Consider the following 17,274-nt stretch of genomic DNA (forward strand, 5'->3'; position numbering starts at 1 on the left):
CTCCAGGGACATTGGACCATGGATGTAACTGCAAAAAAAAGGGAGAGACAGCATGAAACAATGAGTCCACTTTGGCCCTCTGCCTGGACCCGTTAATCATCATCTTGACATGAGAAGGTTTGTAAATTTGTCCACTCCTCCCTGCGCTGCAGGCCTGTTGATCAGGCGTGTGGAGCTGAAATGCAACCAAAGCGTTTAACAGCAGCCAATTCAAAAAACAACTAAAAAAAGGGTTTGCAGACAAATGCACTTCACACAAAGTAGAAGACAGTCTCCTCCAGGCCACAAACCTTCCTGGATGGCAGTTCAGAAATCTCCTTCATTCCTAAGATATATCTAGGAAAAGATCCCCAGCAAGGACGGAGGTCCCCAACATCAGAAAGACGAGAGAGGCAGCAAGGAGGCTTGCTCCTTCAACACTGCCATCCAGGGTGCTTCTGGGTAACTGTCACCAGTCTAGTCCACAACCAGCGCAGGCAGCATCTAAAGGCATTCCAGTGTTTGTGGCATGAGCAAGACCTCAGTGAACACATCCACCTCAGCCACTGAGGTGCCTGCTCCAGTTGTGGTGGACTGCAGGGATGAGTATGTTTTTAGTTTGGTGACCCAGGAAGAAGTCTGCCATCAGGGAGGGAGAGGGGTTTCCTGGGGATGCTACTCCCTCATCCCTGGTATGTAGGACAGACCAGGGGATATTGGGGCACCACATGCTCACTCACACAGGCCACAGGCTGAGCTCCAAATCCCGTGCCTTCCTGACAGACCTGGGACTGTTTTACTTTGCGAGAGATCCCTCACCAGGCTGGGGTCCAGTGGCCTCAGGGTCACCCGGGAATCCTCCAGGGAGGCCAACCCTAAATGCTTAGTCGTCTTCCCTGGCTTTCCTCCCCTGCAGACACTCTCTTCTACCCCACTGGTGTCTGAAAGCGAGGTAGTTCCCTCCTGTGGGGGGGAGGAGGTGGGTTGCGAGGGAGGTGATGATGCAAGCCACAGCTGTTCTGGTGTTGGCAGCAACCTTAGAAGCAATTCCTCCAGAGGTATCTTCTCCCCCACTTTCGCCAGCTTGGGGAGATGACGTTTGGAATGGTGCTGCTACTGCTCAGTCTGAAAGACTTCCACCTGAAACATGTTCACTTCTGGTGACAGATATTCATCTGCCTGTCCTGGCTGGAAGTCGAGCATGAGTGCTGCTTACTGGGTGTTCTGGTCAGTGAAGGGTGTGCAGTGTCATGCCCAAAAGGATGTGGGGCACCTCTGGAGGAAATGCTCGACTTCCAGCCAGGCCAGGCAGATGAATATCTGTCACCAGAAGTGGACATGTTTCAGGTGGAAGTCTTTCAGACTGAGCAGTAGCAGCACCATTCCAAACGTCATCTCCCCAAGCTGGCGAAAGTGGGGGAGAAGGAGTCCAAAAAGAGTAGGACATTCATTAAAATGACCCTCTGAGAAACTATTTCCAGAGGGTATAAAGGCAAGAACTTCTCAACCGACAGTAAGCCCCTTCTCCAGGGAGAGGTGCACTGCCCACTCAGTCTTCAGGAAGAATATAGACAAAAGTGAGGACTGCAGATGCTGCAAACCAGAGTTAGATCAGAGTGGTGTTGGAAAAGCACAGCAGGTCAGGCAGCATTCGAGGAGCAGGAAAATCAACATTTCGGGCAAAAGCCCTTCATCAGGATTAGAGGTTCTATTCCTGATAAAGGGTTTTTGCCCGAAATGTCAATTTTCCTGCTCTTCGGATGCTGCCAGGCCTGTTGTGCTTTTCCAGCACCACTCTGATCTAAACTTCAGGAAGAACATAACCTTCCTGTACATCTTCAATGCAGTGACAATGGTGGGGGCACTGACCACCCCTGCCGAGCCTTCATCAGGCTCCTGTCCGAAATGTCAATTTTCCTGCTCCTTGGATGCTGCCTGATCTGCTGTGCTTTTCCAGCACCACCCTAATCTTGACTCTCAATCAGCTTCAGCTGCTCTCAGCTACAAACAGGTGTTGCCACTCCAGCTTTCCAGTTTCAATTACAGCAGCAGAGTGCAGACTCCAAATGCACTACCCTCCACAAGGAAAGTAACCCTCCTCTACTACACTTTATATCCACTCTTCTAGCCACTTTTGTATCCAAATGGTTAGTTTTCTCACCTTGCATGTGATCTAAACTTGTTAACCACAAGGTATGCATGCTTGATAAATCTTCTGGAATTTTTTCAGGATGTGATGAAGAGAGAAGACAAGGGTGAATTAGTGGGTGATGTGTATCTAGACATCCAAAAGGCTTTTGAATAAGCTCCCACACAAGAGATTAGTAAGCAAAGTTAAAGCTCTTGTATTGGAGGCAATGTATTGACATGGATAGAGAACTGGTTGGCAGACAGTTGAAATAAATGGGTCCTTTTCAGAATGGCAGGCTAGATACTACAAGGTTCAGTGCTTGGACCCCAGCTGTTCACAATATATAATACAGGTTTGGATAAAGGAAGTGAATGTAATATCTCCTAATTTGCATATTGGGAGTTGAGTGGTAGTGTGTGCTGTGAAGAGGATACTCAAGAGGCTGCAGAGTGACTTGGAAGGCTGGCTGAATGGGCAAATATGCAGCAAATCCAAAATATTTGGTCACAAAAACAAGGTGGCAGATTATGATTTGAATGATGGTAGCTTAGGAGAAACTGAGATGCAATGAGGCCTGCGTGTTATGTTCTAGTCTTCATAGTGAGAGGATTTGAGTATGAGTAGGGACTCAGTTGTACTGGGCCTGAGTGAGGCTACTCCTTGAGAACCATGTGCAAGTTTGATCTCCAAGTCTGGAGGCTTGGACATTCATGCTATTGAGGGAGTCCAGTGAAAGTTCACCAGACTGATTTCTGGGATGGCAGGACTGACTTATAAAGTAAGAATGGATCAACTGGGCTTGTACTTGCTGGAATTTAGAAGAATGAGGCAGGATGTGAAAGGAACATGTAAAATCCTGATGACAGGCTAGGTGTGGGAGGAGTATTCCTGATGTTGGGGAAGTCAGGAACTAGGGGTCACAATCTAAGAATAAGAAGTAAGATGAGGAAGAATCTTTTCACTCTGCGAATTTTGAACCTGTAGAATTCTCTACTGCAGAAAGCTATTGAGGGCCAGTTCATTCATTTATCCAAGACAGAGCTGGATGTGACCCTTGCAGTTAAAAGGATCAAGGGGTATGGACAGAAAGTGGGAGTGAGATACTTACCCAGAACCAGAATTTTGTTTTCAGCGGTTGTTGCTGGTGCCTCAGCAGGATTCCTGAAGAAGGGCTTGTGCCCGAAATGTCGATTGTCTTGCTCCTTGGATGCTGCCTGACCTGCTGCGCTTTTCCAGCAACACATTTTTCAGCCTCAGCAGGATTGGAAGGTGCAGTAAAACTGTCCCAGCTGCTTCACACTCTCTCAATTTTATCTTTTCTTTCCTCTTGGGCTGCTGAATTTGCATGTTTTCTGAATTTGGCCAAGGGTGAATTTATGGGATGTTACTATATTGGAACAGTTAATAGATAAAGTAACTATTATGAATTATTTAAGTTTTCCAGTAGAGTTGTTATTCCAATTCCTCCTTTCTTTGTTGTTTTAACTATAATGAATGAATAAAGTATGCTTTGCTTTAAATCTAGTTTATTGGCCAATCAAATTGCATCTGGAATACAACAGCTTACATTTACCTTTTACCTTTTTTAAAATAAGAAACAGTTTGGGTCTAGACTACCTTCTGTAGGTGGGTTTGTCTGGTACATAACACTAGATACCAAGTTGTCACAGTTCTTATTTAATTATAGGACTGTGTGCATGTTTGGTCTCCAAGTCTGGAGGCTTGGACATTCATGCAACTACAGGGGTAGTACTGGCAGAGTTGCTAATGGGTAGAAGACCTCACACCAGGCTGAGTCTGATCTTCCTGCATCTGGGGAGAGGGTGAAATGGTATTGGGAGCTCTGATGCCAAATCCAGAACCCAAGCTGACGCTTAACAGGTCTAGGCAGTGGGCCGTAGAGGGGCTTGTTTTGGCCGACTATCATCCCTTCTCTGTGGCTACATTCATGCTTGGACGTATCTGGAGCAGAAGCACATGGTATCCACCACCACTCTCGAGGTCTTTACGGATGGGAGGGCACCACTGGATGTGCAACGCTTTGCTTCCCCTTCCAATCTATTTTGATTTAATCTGTACCTTGACCTTCACTTTTTCATTTACGTAGGCATTGCATGACAGGGGTCTGCGAGTTATTGTTTTCCTGGCCACATGGGTGTTTTTCTTGGAGGTGAAGTATTAATCCTAGTGTTTTCACTGTCTCGCATGTACATGGGCAAAAGTAAGCACGACTGCTGTATGGCAGTAGTGTAGGGGCATAAAAAAACATAAATAGTAGATTTCCCTCCTCCTGGTTTTGTCATAAACATACAAAGAACACTGATTCACCTCTGGGGCAAATAGATGCACTGGGTCATGACACTGGTTCTGAATCTCTGGATTGAGGAGGTTGCTGGCAGTGCATCGGCATTTTCCATCAGACCTTGCAGTGATTATCTTTATGATGAACCTCCTCCTAGGTATTGCATCCTGGCAACATATTTTTTCTACCAGGTGTGTAACCTCAACAGTGACAGACAGCTCCTGTTTATTGGCTGCGATGGTTTGGAGGTCGCCTTCAGGATGCTGCCTGACATTTACCAGGACCTAATCACTTCTGGGACATGGTTGACTTGAGCCAGGCCTACACTCTGGCAGGAGTAGAGGCTATTGTCAGAGAGCCATCGCTCAGGAACCTGCACTTCCACAATCACAGGTTCGAGTGGCTGGTAGAGGACCCCAGCAGTGGGGGTGAGCATGGTTTGGGATATACTGGATGGTGGGGGCCTGGTCTGAATGCTGCAGCAGGAATTGGCATCTAGGGCGATGGTAGACATCCAGCTTGTTACCACTGGCATCCAACGCCTTAAAACAGCACTGCTTGGATCTGACATTGTATACCAGTCGGAGGATGCTCAGGTGTGCAGTGAAATCCAGTCTGTGCATAACCCCTGCATGAATGAACTTTCACAATGGTCCCAGGCTCCTGTACTTCCCCTCGATGCCTGTGCCCAACAGCCTGAAATTTACGTTGTATGTCTTTTAAGGAAGCAAAACAGTGGGCCCTTTATAAACTGCAGTTGCACACCATCATTGATTAGAAATGTTATAGCTCTAGTACGTCAGATGGATCAGTTTTTGTCCAATGTGTACAGGCGTGTTTCTGACACAGTATGTCGAAGGGTTGACAAGAGGGGAGGCCACACTGGATCTCCTGCTGGGAATGAACCAGGCCAGGTGTTTGATTTAGTTATAAGTGAGCACTTTGGAGAGAGTGACCATAATTCAGTTGCGTTTAGTTTAGTAATGGAAAGGGATCGGTACATGCCACAGGTCAAGAGTTATCGATGGGGCAAGGACAATTATAATGCGATAAGGCAAGAATTAGGATGCATAGAATGGGGTAGCAAAATGCAGGGGATGCAGACAATTGAAATGAGGAGCTGGTTTAAGGAACAGATATTAGGTGTCCTTGATAGGTATGTCCTTGTCAACAGGGAGGAAGTGATAAGGGAAGGGAACCATAGTTTACTACAGAAATTGCATCTCTTGTTAAGAAAAAAGTGGCTTACGTGTTGATGAGGCACCATGATACAGATGAAGTGATGGAGAGTTACAGATCAGCTAGGAAGGATTTAAAGAGAGAGTTAAGAAGAGCAAAGAGAGGATGAGCAGTCTTTAGCAAATAGAATAAAGGAGAACACTAAAGCTTTCTATATAGGTATGTGAGGAATAAAAGGATGATTAGGGTAGGAATAGGGCCAGTCAAAGACAGAAGCAGGAAGTTGAGAAGTGAACCCTGTAAAGATCGGAGAGGTGCTAAATGAATATTTCTCATCGGTGTTTACTCAGGAAAAGGAGAATATTGTAGAGGAGAAGAATGAGGTATGAGATATTAGACGAGAAAGGATTTAGGTTAGTTATGCACAGGTGTTATCAATTCTAGAAGGAGTGAAAATAGACAAGTCCTCTGGGCCAGATGGGATTTATCCGAGGATTCTCAGGGAAGCTAAGGAGGAGATAGCAGAGCCTTTGGCTTTGATATTTGAATTGTCATTGTCTGCGGGTTTAGTACCTGAGAACTGGAGGATTGCAAATGTTGTGCCCTTGTTCAAGAAGGGCAGCGGAGATGACCCAGGTAATTATAGACCAGTGAGCCTTACTTCTGTTGTAGGAAAAGTTTTGGAAAGGATTATAAGAGATAAGACTTTTAATCATCTAGCAAGTAACAGTTTGATTTCAGGTAGTCAACATGGTTTCATCAAGGGCAGGTCGTGTTTCTCAAACTTCATTGAGTTTTTTGAGATGGTGACCAAGCATGTAGATGAGGTAGGGCAGTTGACGTGGTACACTTGGACTTCAGTAAAGCCTTTGATAAGGTTCCACATGGTAAGCTGATGGAGAAAATGCAGAGGCATGGAATTGAGGGTGATTTAGCAGTTTGGATTAGAAACTGGCTTTCTGGAAGAAGACAGCGAGTGGTGGTTGATGGAAAATATTCAGTTAGGAGTCCAGTTACTAGTGGTGTTCCACAAGGATCTGTTTTGGGACCACTGCTGTTTGTCATTTTTATAAATGACTTAGACGCAGGCATAGATGGATGGATTAGTAAATTTGCAGACGACACTAAAGTCTGTGGAGTAGTGGACAGTTTGGAAGAATGTTACAGGTTGCACGGGGAATTGGATAAACTGCAGAATTAGGCTGAGAGGTGGCAAATGGAGTTCAATGCAGCTAAATGTGAGGTGGCAAATGGAGTTCAATGCAGCTAAATGTGAATTGATGCACTTTGGGAAGAATAACAGGATTACAGAGTACATCATCAATGGAAAGATTCTTGGTAGTGTGGATGTGCAGAGGGATCTTGGAGTCCATGTGCATTGATCCCTGAAAGTTGCCACCCAGGTAGATAGTGCTGTTAAGAAGGCATACGGTGTGTTAGGTTTCATTGGTAGAGGGATTGAGTTCCGGCACCTCAATATCATGTTGCACCTATACAAAATGCTGGTGCGGCCACACTTGGAATATTGTGTACAGTTCTGGTTGCCCCATTACAAAAAGGAAGCATTGGAAAAGGTGCACAGGAAATTTGCCAGGATGTTGCCTGGTCTGGAGCAAAGGTCTTATGAGGAAAGGCTGAGAGACTTGGGTCTTTTCTCATTGGAAAGAAGAAGGCTAAGGGGGGATTTGATAGAGACATATAAGATGATTAGAGGATTAGATAGGGTAGACAGAGAAAGACTTTTTCCTAGGATGATGACGTCAGCTTGTACGAGAGGACATAACTACAAATTGAGGGGTGATAGATTTAAGACTGATGTCAAAGGCAAGTTCTTTACACAGAGAGTGGTAAGGGTGTGGAATGCCCTACCTGCTAAGGTAGTCAACTCAACCAGATTAGGGAGATTTAAACAATCCTTAGATAAGCTCATGGATGATTTTGGGATAATGTAGGGGGAACGAGCTGAGAAAAGTCCACAGGTCGGCGCAACATTGAGGTCCGAAGGGCCTGTTCTGCGCTGTAATGTTCTATATTTTATCCACCTCTTCTCCCTCATCCACCATTTGGATACACCTTGGCATGCCCATTTACCACCAGGCTGTGGGGATTCCCACTGAAGGGGTCTCTACATGGGGGCTCTCTCTCTTTTGCCTTAGGGATCTGGGATGGAGGATGTTGCATGCAGCAATCCCTTGCAACCACAGATTGCAATGGTTCATGGACTCCCAGCCCAATTATTTCTTTTGCAGTGCTGTGTAGTTCGTGGACCATGTGTATACTGATTGTGGGTATTTGCACTCCCTTTTCAGTTAATTACCTTTTGCTCTCTTTTTGGTTGCTTTTCAGTCCCATGCTCCTGCTATTTGAGTACTTGGTGCCAAGGAGTGCGGAGGATCTTCTTGTGGGTCTGCTCCTGGCCATGGCATTTCAGCTGACTGCGTGCCTCTCTTCCATGGTTGCGTTCAAGCCTGGGTGTCCTTGGAGAGGGAGTATGTGGTGTCCACCAATGCCCTAGATGCCTTTAAGGAGAGGTGGGCACTACAGGGGGTGGAGTGCCTTATTTGCTCCTCTAATTCCACTTTAATTTTGATTCAATCCCTACTCTCCCCTTCACTTTTTTCACGTAAGCATTATCGGGCTTTGCTTGGTACTGGTTCTGTGGCCACATTGGTGTTTTCCTGTTGGTGTAAATATTGAATAAAGTTTTTTGCACATGATGTCTTCTCTGAGTCTCTGTACATACAAATCAACACAGGTGCTGTGGGAAAAGAAATATATATATATATAGACAGCAAATTCAGAGTCTCCTTGCTTCAGGGATAGAATCCAAGCCAAGGTACATGTAGACATGTAAATAAAGGGTGATGTGGTGACATGATACTGGTCTGTTTGCAATTATTTCATTTGGGTTGGTCCAACTGTCCTGAATAAGTACACAGACCATTTGAAAGCTGCAAATTTGCAGATTACATGGATGCAAAATCCGCCCTGCACCTTAAAGCCTTCACAAATACTTCAAGGTCTCATTAATTCATCCTTTCTCTCAAACATTGTGAAGTCCTCTGAATCAGAGATAGACATGTCGGAAATACGCCTCAATGCTTCTGCCTTCAGAAGAAGGGACTGGAAGTCTATCAAGGCATTCCAGGTGCAAGAAGCAAACTCCGGTTTGTTACATGCTTCCTCTGTTGGTTTCCATGTTAGAGGACCTGGTGTTACATGCCGGAGGAAGCGCTCAAAGGAATCAGACCACCCCTTGTCTGTGGACTCAGAGTCAGAGGAATGTCGTGATTGGAATGAGGTTAGCACATTGGACGTCTTAGAATATGAGCTGTTAATATGGTTACATCAGGGACACCTGGCTGGTAAGAAGGATGAATGTCGGGCCCCAAATGCTTGACTCAGTGATAGGCAATGCTGTTTTCATAGTTCATGCATTTATAGATAAAGGGTGATTGATGTTGGGATGCTGGCCTCTGATGAGTTATTCCAGTTCTGTGTTTAATTCTATAGAGAAGTTGTTGGCCAGAGACTGTAGCATTCAGGTCAGGATGGTCCACTGCTTTTATTCTGCCAGGAAGTAAATGCAGGGTGCTCTTGAGAACACAAACATATAAACAAGGAACAAGATTATTCCTTTAGGGTCATCAATAAAATCAGATGTTAATCTGAAATCTAGTCCTGCATATCCCAACTCACTTCACCTGACGAAGGAGCAGCACTCTAAAAGCTTGTGGTTTCAAATAAACCTGTTGAACCACTGTGCCACCGTGGGGGCGGCACGGTGGTTAGCACTGCTGCCTCACAGCACCAGAGACCCGGGTTCAATTCCCGCCTCAGGCGACTGACTGTGTGGAGTTTGCACGTTCCCCCCGTGTCTGCGTGGATTTCCTCCGGGTGCTCTGGTTTCCTCCCACAGTCCAAAGATGTGCAGGTCAGGTGAATTGGCCATACTAAATTGCCTGTAGTGTTAGGTAAGGGGTAAATGTAGGGGTATGGGTGGGTTGCACTTCGGCGGGTCGGTGTGGACTTGTTGGGCCAAAGGGCCTGTTTCCACACTGTAATGTAATGTAATCTAATCTAATGAACTATAAGCTGGTGTTGTGTGACTTCTGACCTGGTTTTAAATGGGCATCCCCTTATCTTTAAACTAGTTCTAGAATCTCCCACCAGAAGAAACATTCTTTCGACATTCACCTGGACATGTTTCCTCAGAATCTTATAAGTATGGACTTTTTTTCTTCTTTATGTCATGTGTGTGCAGGTGTACGACACAGTGAAGAACAACAAGTGTGTAAATCTTTATTTATATTTCACCATCACCAGGAAGAAAACACCCAGGTGGCCAGTGACAAGCAATGCCCTTCTCATCAAAGGGCAATGCTGTGTGATCAAAAAAAGAGAGGGGGAGGGCAGGGATAAAATCAAAATAGAGTTGAAGGGGAAATAAAACACTCCACTCCCTGCGGTGCCCACTTCTCCCTGAAAATCTCAAGAGTGTTGATAGACACCGCGTGCTCCTTCTCCAGGGACACATGGCCTTGAACATAACCACAGAAGAGGGGCAGGCAATTGGCCATAACCACCTCCTCCACAGCCCGCTGCCTGGACCCATTTATGGCCAGTTTGGCCTCTTATATGTATGGGATTGTGTCTCTTAAATAATTAATAGCTAATAATTACTTAATTGATCTAAGTTAATTAACACTTTTCTAAACACCAGAGGATACAGACATAATCCTCTAGCCTTACCTCATAAGGCAATCTATTCATGCCAGGTATTATGCTTCCAATGCTTCTGTAAGTAGTGACCAGCACTTTTCCACGGTACTTCAGATGTGCTCTCACCAATTCCCTAATTGAAACAAAACTTTCGTATTCTTGCATTTATTATACTACACTTGCCAGATCTTTGCCCACTCATTTAACTTCTCTAGATCTCTTTGTTGGCTCCTTTTGTCCTCGTTACAGCTCACTTTCCCACCTATCTTTGTGGCATCAGTAAATCTAGCTATATTCTTTCGGTCCCCTTCAGCCAAATCATTACAAAGCGTTGAGGTCCAGGGCTGACCCCTACTTTAATATGTCATTCTAAACAGTTCAAAGTCACAGAACCACAGTTCAAAAGTCAGTTTTCACTCAACTTTTTTTAAAAAATTTGACTCCTTGCCACATCTAATTGTCTAAGTTTAGTGCAACCAGGAGATTGGAATTTGGAGAAACCCTAGCCAAGCTGAACAACTTGACAGCTGTGGACCTTTTTCTATTCATTTTGTGGGTTGTGGGAGTCGCTGATTGGCCAGTAGTTATTGCCCATCCCTAGTTGCCCTTGAGAAAGTGGTGGTGAACTGCCTTCTTAGCCACTGCAGTGGGTTGACCCACAATGCCATTAGGGAGGGAATTCCAAGATTTTGACCCAGGAACAGTGAAGAAACTGTGACATATTTCCAAGTCAGGATGGTGAGAGGCTTGGAAGGGAATTTGAAAGTGCTGGTGTTCCCATTTATCTGCTGCCCTTGTCCTTCCAGATAGAAGTAATCATGGATTTGGAATGTGCTGTCTGAAGATCTTTGGTGAATTTCTGAAGTACATCCTGTAGATAGTATATACTGTTGTTGCTGAACTTCGGGGTGGAGGGTTTGAATGTCATGCTAATCAAGCAGGCTGCTCAGTCCTGGATGGTGTCAAGCTTCTTAAGTGTTGTTGGGGCTGCATCCATCTAGGCAAGTGGGGAATATTCCATCACACTCTTGACTTGTGCCTTGTCGGTAGTGGATAGGCTTTTGGGAGTCAGGAAGTGAGTTACTCATTGCAGTATTCCTAGCCTCTAACCTGTTCTTATAGCCTATATGTAGTGAGTCCAGTTGAGTTTCTGATCAATGAATACTCCCAGGATGTTGATAGTAGGGGATTCAGTGTTGGCAACACCATTGAATGGCAAGAGACAGTGGTTAGATTGTCTCTTGTTGGTGATGGTCATAGCCTAGCATTATTGTGGGTGATTGTTACTTGCCACTTGTCAGCCCAAGCCTGGATATTGTCCAGATCTTGTTGCATTTGGACACGGAATGCTTCTGTGTCTGAGGAGTTGCGAATAGTGCTGAACATTGTGCATTCATCGGTGAACATCCCCACTTCTGACCTTATGATGGTCATTGATGAAGCAGCTGAAGATGACTGAGCCAAGGTCACTACCCTGAGGAACTCCTGTAGGGACGTTCTGAAGGTGAGATGATTGACCTCCAACAACCATGACCATCTTCCTATGTATCAGGTATGACTAACCACTGGATAGTTTGTCCCCTGATAGCCATTGATTCCAGTTGTGTGCAAGTTAGTGTGTTGCTGTTTCTAAAGGAAAGTTGCTACTGCATGGAGAGCAGTCACTGGGACATTCTAAATTAAGTCATTTGCCTGAAAAGTATTTGAAGGCTAGATCATAACATAAAAATTTAGTATGACATAATAACAATCCACAAATATGACTTTTTTTACTATTTCATCTAACTTTGCATTTCTCTCTTAAAAGAATCTTCAAAAACATGCCCTAGTTTTTGAATGTCTTTAATTACTTTTCTTTGAAAGTCAATGTTGTCAAGGCATCATCCACTGGGAACAAAAACATTTACAATGGCTTCCTGTATTCAGATGTTTGTTCAAGATTATCATATAGTGAACTTTTGTTTGTTTCCTCTTGGTATCACAACTATATAAACACACATTAACTGTTACTAATGAATAACATTAGTTCTATTAAACATGTCAATTTAAGTACAGTTTTGCATACAATCATTTAAAACTATCCTTTTCATAAAATAGATATGTAAGCACATCTAGTCTGTCTTTAATCAATCCACGATAATATAATGGTATAGGTCTCATTTATTAAATACGAAAATGTTTAAGATAATCTTTAAATATACATGTACTTAGCTTTTTCAAAATTTTGTTTGGATAAGGAATAGAATGCAATAAAGCACCCTGTAAAGCCAAAGCTTGGTGAGACTAAGATTCACCTTTTGAATTCAATTTCCAGAGAATCTTTTATAAATTTCAGACTCCGCTGGTAAAGAAAGGAATTTCTGCTTCCAGGTTTGCAAATGTTTAGATGATTAACATCCAAGGGAATAAAATCCCCAATTCCCAAGTCTGAAAAATAATTAAAAACTCAATGAATAATACGCAGCATAAAATTATGTAGATTCTATTAAACTAACAGAAAAGATACAGGTATGTATGGTGACAAATAAGATATTCAACAAAGACCACATCACCAGCTTCAGTAAGCACATGAGCTAGATACCCAATACTGAGTCAATTAGGTCAGGAAGGTGTATAGTAGCCAGTTCTCTCTCCTCCCAATGCCATCCTAAAGCTGGTTCCAACAGGTTCACACATGAGTATTTTAGTATGGTTGTTTCCCATTTTTTTCACCTTTTCCAATGAATAAGCACTTGGTATCAGTTTATAGGTCCTCAAGAGTGTTAGAATACAAGAGTTATACTGCTGAGACTGTATCAGACTGCATGTGGAACACTAAGCAAATTTGGGCCTTGTATCAAAAGAAAGATGTGCTGTCATTGGATAGTTTCAGAGGAGGATTAAAAGAATGATCCTGGGGATGAAGGGCTTGTCATATGAGATGCAGTTGAAGACTCTGGGTCTGTATTCAATGGAGTTTAAAAGCATGAAAGGGTCTTGATTGAAATTTACAGAATACTGATAGGTCTGGATAGAGTGGATGTAGAAAAGATGTTTCCACTAGTGGAAGAGATTAGGGCTGACGGCACAGCCTCAGAGGGAAGATAAAGATAGATAGGTTTGTGACTGGTAAGGGGATCCACAAAATACCAACTGCCTGAGAAAATAACTCTTATGAGGGCCTTTGCATATCAAAATTGATTACCACTGCATGACCCTATTCCTACTTGATATTATGGAGAACTGGTAATTTATCATTGGTAACATTACCCAACAGCAGGGTGTGGTTAGGCAGCAGATCTTCTTGACCACCCTAGCCTGTTCCCGCTTTGTGTTACCATTAAAATTCTGTCATATTGTTATTAAAGTGGAAAGAGGTAGCCTTGGCAATAATTAGTCCAGATATTTAGATGGAGAGTCTAAGAAGAGGCTGGTTTTGTCTCAGCTTAGAAAAGCAAAATACCATAAATTTATAGGGCTAGATCTTTGGATAACATGGCCTTTTGCTGTGCTGTCCAAAGAGTCAATGGAGAAGGTGTTCCTGGCAACCATAGCAGTCCATAGCCATTTACTTTTCCAATAAGTGTTAACTGGTTCAAGATAGGACTTCTTCACTTTACTCCAGTTGCAGTCATCTGGACCTCGAACTGCAAGTGATCCACAGATTCAAAATCCTCAAATTCAGGATTGATAAGCGTTGGGGGCCGTATGGTGAGGGATGGGGGAGATAACTGGGGATGGGAATATGAGGGAGGAGCACCCATTACAAGGGCAGAACTTAGTGGAGGGCAGTTCTTTCACAGAGGTAGTCCCCAGAACATTCCCATCCAAGATCTAAGGTCTGAGGAAGAGAACCTCTTGGCTTCTCCTTTGGCCTGAGCCCCTACTGCCATTCTCAAAATTGTATGCAGGTAAAAAGTAAACATAGTTGCCAATAACTGGCCACATATGGGCTTTGACTGACAATGGCGGGTTTCCATGGACCTCACCTGCCCTACATAAAATCTAGGGTGGGTTGGGATTTAGCAGGAGAGGAAGTCTACTCAGGGAAGTTTTAAGTGATTTCACTCATACACCTGCCAGTGAAAGCCTGTTAAAAATTCTTCCATTGAGTCATAACACCACAGAAAGAAGCCATTTGGCCCACTGAGAACCATTTCAGTATGAAGGATGGAAACATGTTTGAAGGGATTCGAATATGGAATTTGGGAAAGCTTTGGAGGCAATGGCACATTCAAAACTTCTGGAGTGGAATAGCATTTGATGTAGTTTGCAACAAACGAGGGATCGAGTTTTTTTTGTTGACAGAAGATTTGAACAGGACAGGACAGTTCCTTGGACAATGAAATAATTCAAAAAATCAACAGCATGAAGGCCAGGAATCACAGTTGAGTGATCAGCAGTTTAGTCAGAATATGTTCAAGGAGGAGGAAGTGGATTCTTGTTATTTGTCTCACTATACTGTACCTGCTGAATTTGGAGGCACCACATGCAGTTTGATCATGCTGCCGATGTATGTTGGTAACATTTCTCCAAAGCTCAATAAGTTGACTTTATGTTCCTCTACCAATCTGGTGAAATTATCATTCAGTTCTCTCAAAGCAGGTGAATCTACGGAAGATATTTGTGAATAAATGTTATCAAAAAGTTGATAATTAATACTTGCAAAGTTTTAGTTTTAAGAGAGAACAATAATAGGCTCATTAAAATTCAATAACTACTACAAAAAAGGAAGTCTGGAGCAGTGGGTCTTCCATGTTTTAAGATTTCATGAGATAAGTACCGCAATCAATTAAGATGCCAATAATTATACTTATGACCTGTCAGAGGCAATAGTATAACTACAATATTTATATAATTTTTATGAAAGGCAGGACTGAAACCAAATAAATAAATAAATTCTAAAACTTTCTGGTTTGTACAGGAACCCTTCTTTTTTCAATATTCTCTATTAGTATTCTGCAAGTCATTACATTATTAAGATGAACAGAGGCAGTCTTGGAAAAGTCGGGTGGGGAGGAGTAGCAGAATGAGGCAGGGAGGCAAAGGCTAGAGAATCCATGCCCTATTTATACCCCCAGCGAATGGCAGGAAGGAGTTCAGGTGGAAAGTACCTGAAATGGTGAATGCTTGGCCATGTATAGACTTTTCTGCTGGAGGGACACAAATGCTTTGTCCTGCTGCTACTGGTATTCAAACATGAATATGATGACATGGGAAGTCACCAGTAATTTGCCACAGCCAATTGGTAGAAACACTGTCTCCAATGGAGGAACCTGGCAGCAAGTGAGGCTGGGAAACAACCTTGTAACCAAACAGCGATCCACTAGCCAAGGCCTCTTTTACTGGCCCTGATAATTGTTTTCACTGACCTGCAATCCATGGCATCATCGAATGCTCTCAGTCCAGCGTTCGCTATTGCTCCTAGTGATGCTGCTGAAATTGCACAGAAATTTTATGGCAGCCAGGAGACTGGCTGATTGGGATGTAATTTCAATAAGGTTATGCAAACATCTGTAGCAGGACTGCTCTGTTCTCCAACTAGTAGATGGGTTCACAACTATGAACACTAAATTCTATTTATGGTACAGAAGGCAGCTGATTTGACTACTGAATTTACACCACAGTGAAAGCTGATATTCCAGTCAGTCCTATTCCCCCACTCTACTTCCACAGACCTGCAACACTATTTCCTACAGGCATCCATCCACCTTTCTTTGATCATTCTCACTTGCAGTATCCTGATGGAAAGCAAGTTTCAGGTCATTACCACTTGCTGCATAAAAACAAGTTCTTGATATTCCCATACACCTCTTACCCAAAATCTTAAACAGCCTAGTCCAGTGTCATTAAGTATGTTATGTCTCTCCCTAACCCATCTGCCAAAAAGATTATTTCACTTCTCCTATAAAATCACCTCTTCTATAAAATTCTATCAGCCCTTTTTTCTTTCTCAATCTATGAGTCAATCTACATCCTGCTGTAATTGATTAGCACCAACTTCACTGTTTGCCACTACAAGTTTATTATGGGTATATGAAAGGGATATCATGTTAGACTAATCTACTAGGGTTTATTGAGGGTGTAACTAAAAAAAAAACAGATAAAGGAGAACCAGTTGAGATTGTGTATTTGAATGTCAAGAAGGCTTTCAATAAGGTCTCACATAAGAGGCTAGTGAGAAAAATTACAGCACAGGATTGGGGCATTAAACTGGCTTGGTTCACGAATTCATTGACAGACAAGAAACTGAGAATACATGAGCCTTTTTCCAAGTTCCAGGTGGTGACAAGTGATGTATCTCAGTGATCAGTGTTTGACCTCCAAACATTCAGAATAGATGTAAATATCCTGGATGAGGAACCTCATATTTCTAAGTTAGCTGATGACACAAAGCTAGGTGTTTTTTTTTAGATTCCCTACAGTGTGGAAGCAGGTCCTTCGGCCCAACAAGTCCACACTGACCCTCTGAAGAGTAACCCACCCAGACCCCTTTCCCGCTGACTAATGCACCTAACACTACGGGCAATTTAGCATGGCCTGCACATCTTTAGACTGTGGGAGGAAATCGGACTCCCGGTGGAAACCCACGCAGACACGGAGAAAACGTGCAAACTCACACAGGCAGTCGCCTGAAGCTGCAATCGAACCTGGGTCTCTGGCGCTGTGAGGCAGCAGTGCTAACTACTGAGCCACCATGCTTCCCCATTCACCAGTGTTTAGAAGAATGAGAGGGGCATTAGATTGAAATGTATAAAATTCTAAAAGGGCCAGATAGACTAGCTCCAGGGAGGATGTTTTCCATGGTTGAGAATTCAAGAATGAAGAAACACAGTCTCAGGTTAAGCCATTTAGGACTGAAATGCGGAAATACTTCTTCAGTCAGAGTGTGGTCAACCTATGAAATTTGCTACCACAGAAGGCTGTGGAGGATGGGTCATTGAATATATTCAAGAAAGAAATGGATATACTTTTAGATATT

General features: G+C 43.4%; 1 protein-coding gene across 10 annotated transcripts in view; it reads right to left on the minus strand.

Annotated features, from left to right (window-relative positions):
• Positions 1-12,139: 12,139 nt before the first annotated feature.
• The window catches only part of serac1 (serine active site containing 1), a 178,187-nt gene continuing 173,052 nt past the window's right edge, over positions 12,140-17,274 (minus strand). For 6 of the 10 annotated variants that reach the window (XM_087991483.1, XM_087991479.1, XM_087991484.1 and 3 more), the window contains 2 exons: positions 14,760-14,903; positions 12,140-12,740 (listed from right to left, as the gene is read on the minus strand). In XM_087991483.1, coding sequence (XP_087847609.1) covers positions 12,604-12,740; positions 14,760-14,903 — 281 coding nt within the window. In that variant the 3' untranslated portion in view covers positions 12,140-12,603. Of the gene's footprint in view, positions 12,741-14,759; positions 14,904-15,664; positions 15,729-17,274 lie in introns of those variants that run through there. The other 4 variants (XR_015758475.1, XR_015758479.1, XM_087991486.1 and 1 more) reach the window with 3 other exon arrangements.

This window comes from Chiloscyllium plagiosum, unplaced genomic scaffold, assembly GCF_037043375.1.
Source record: "Chiloscyllium plagiosum isolate Xiang-an unplaced genomic scaffold, Cpla_swu_hap1 HiC_scaffold_10, whole genome shotgun sequence".
NCBI lineage: Eukaryota > Metazoa > Chordata > Chondrichthyes > Orectolobiformes > Hemiscylliidae > Chiloscyllium > Chiloscyllium plagiosum.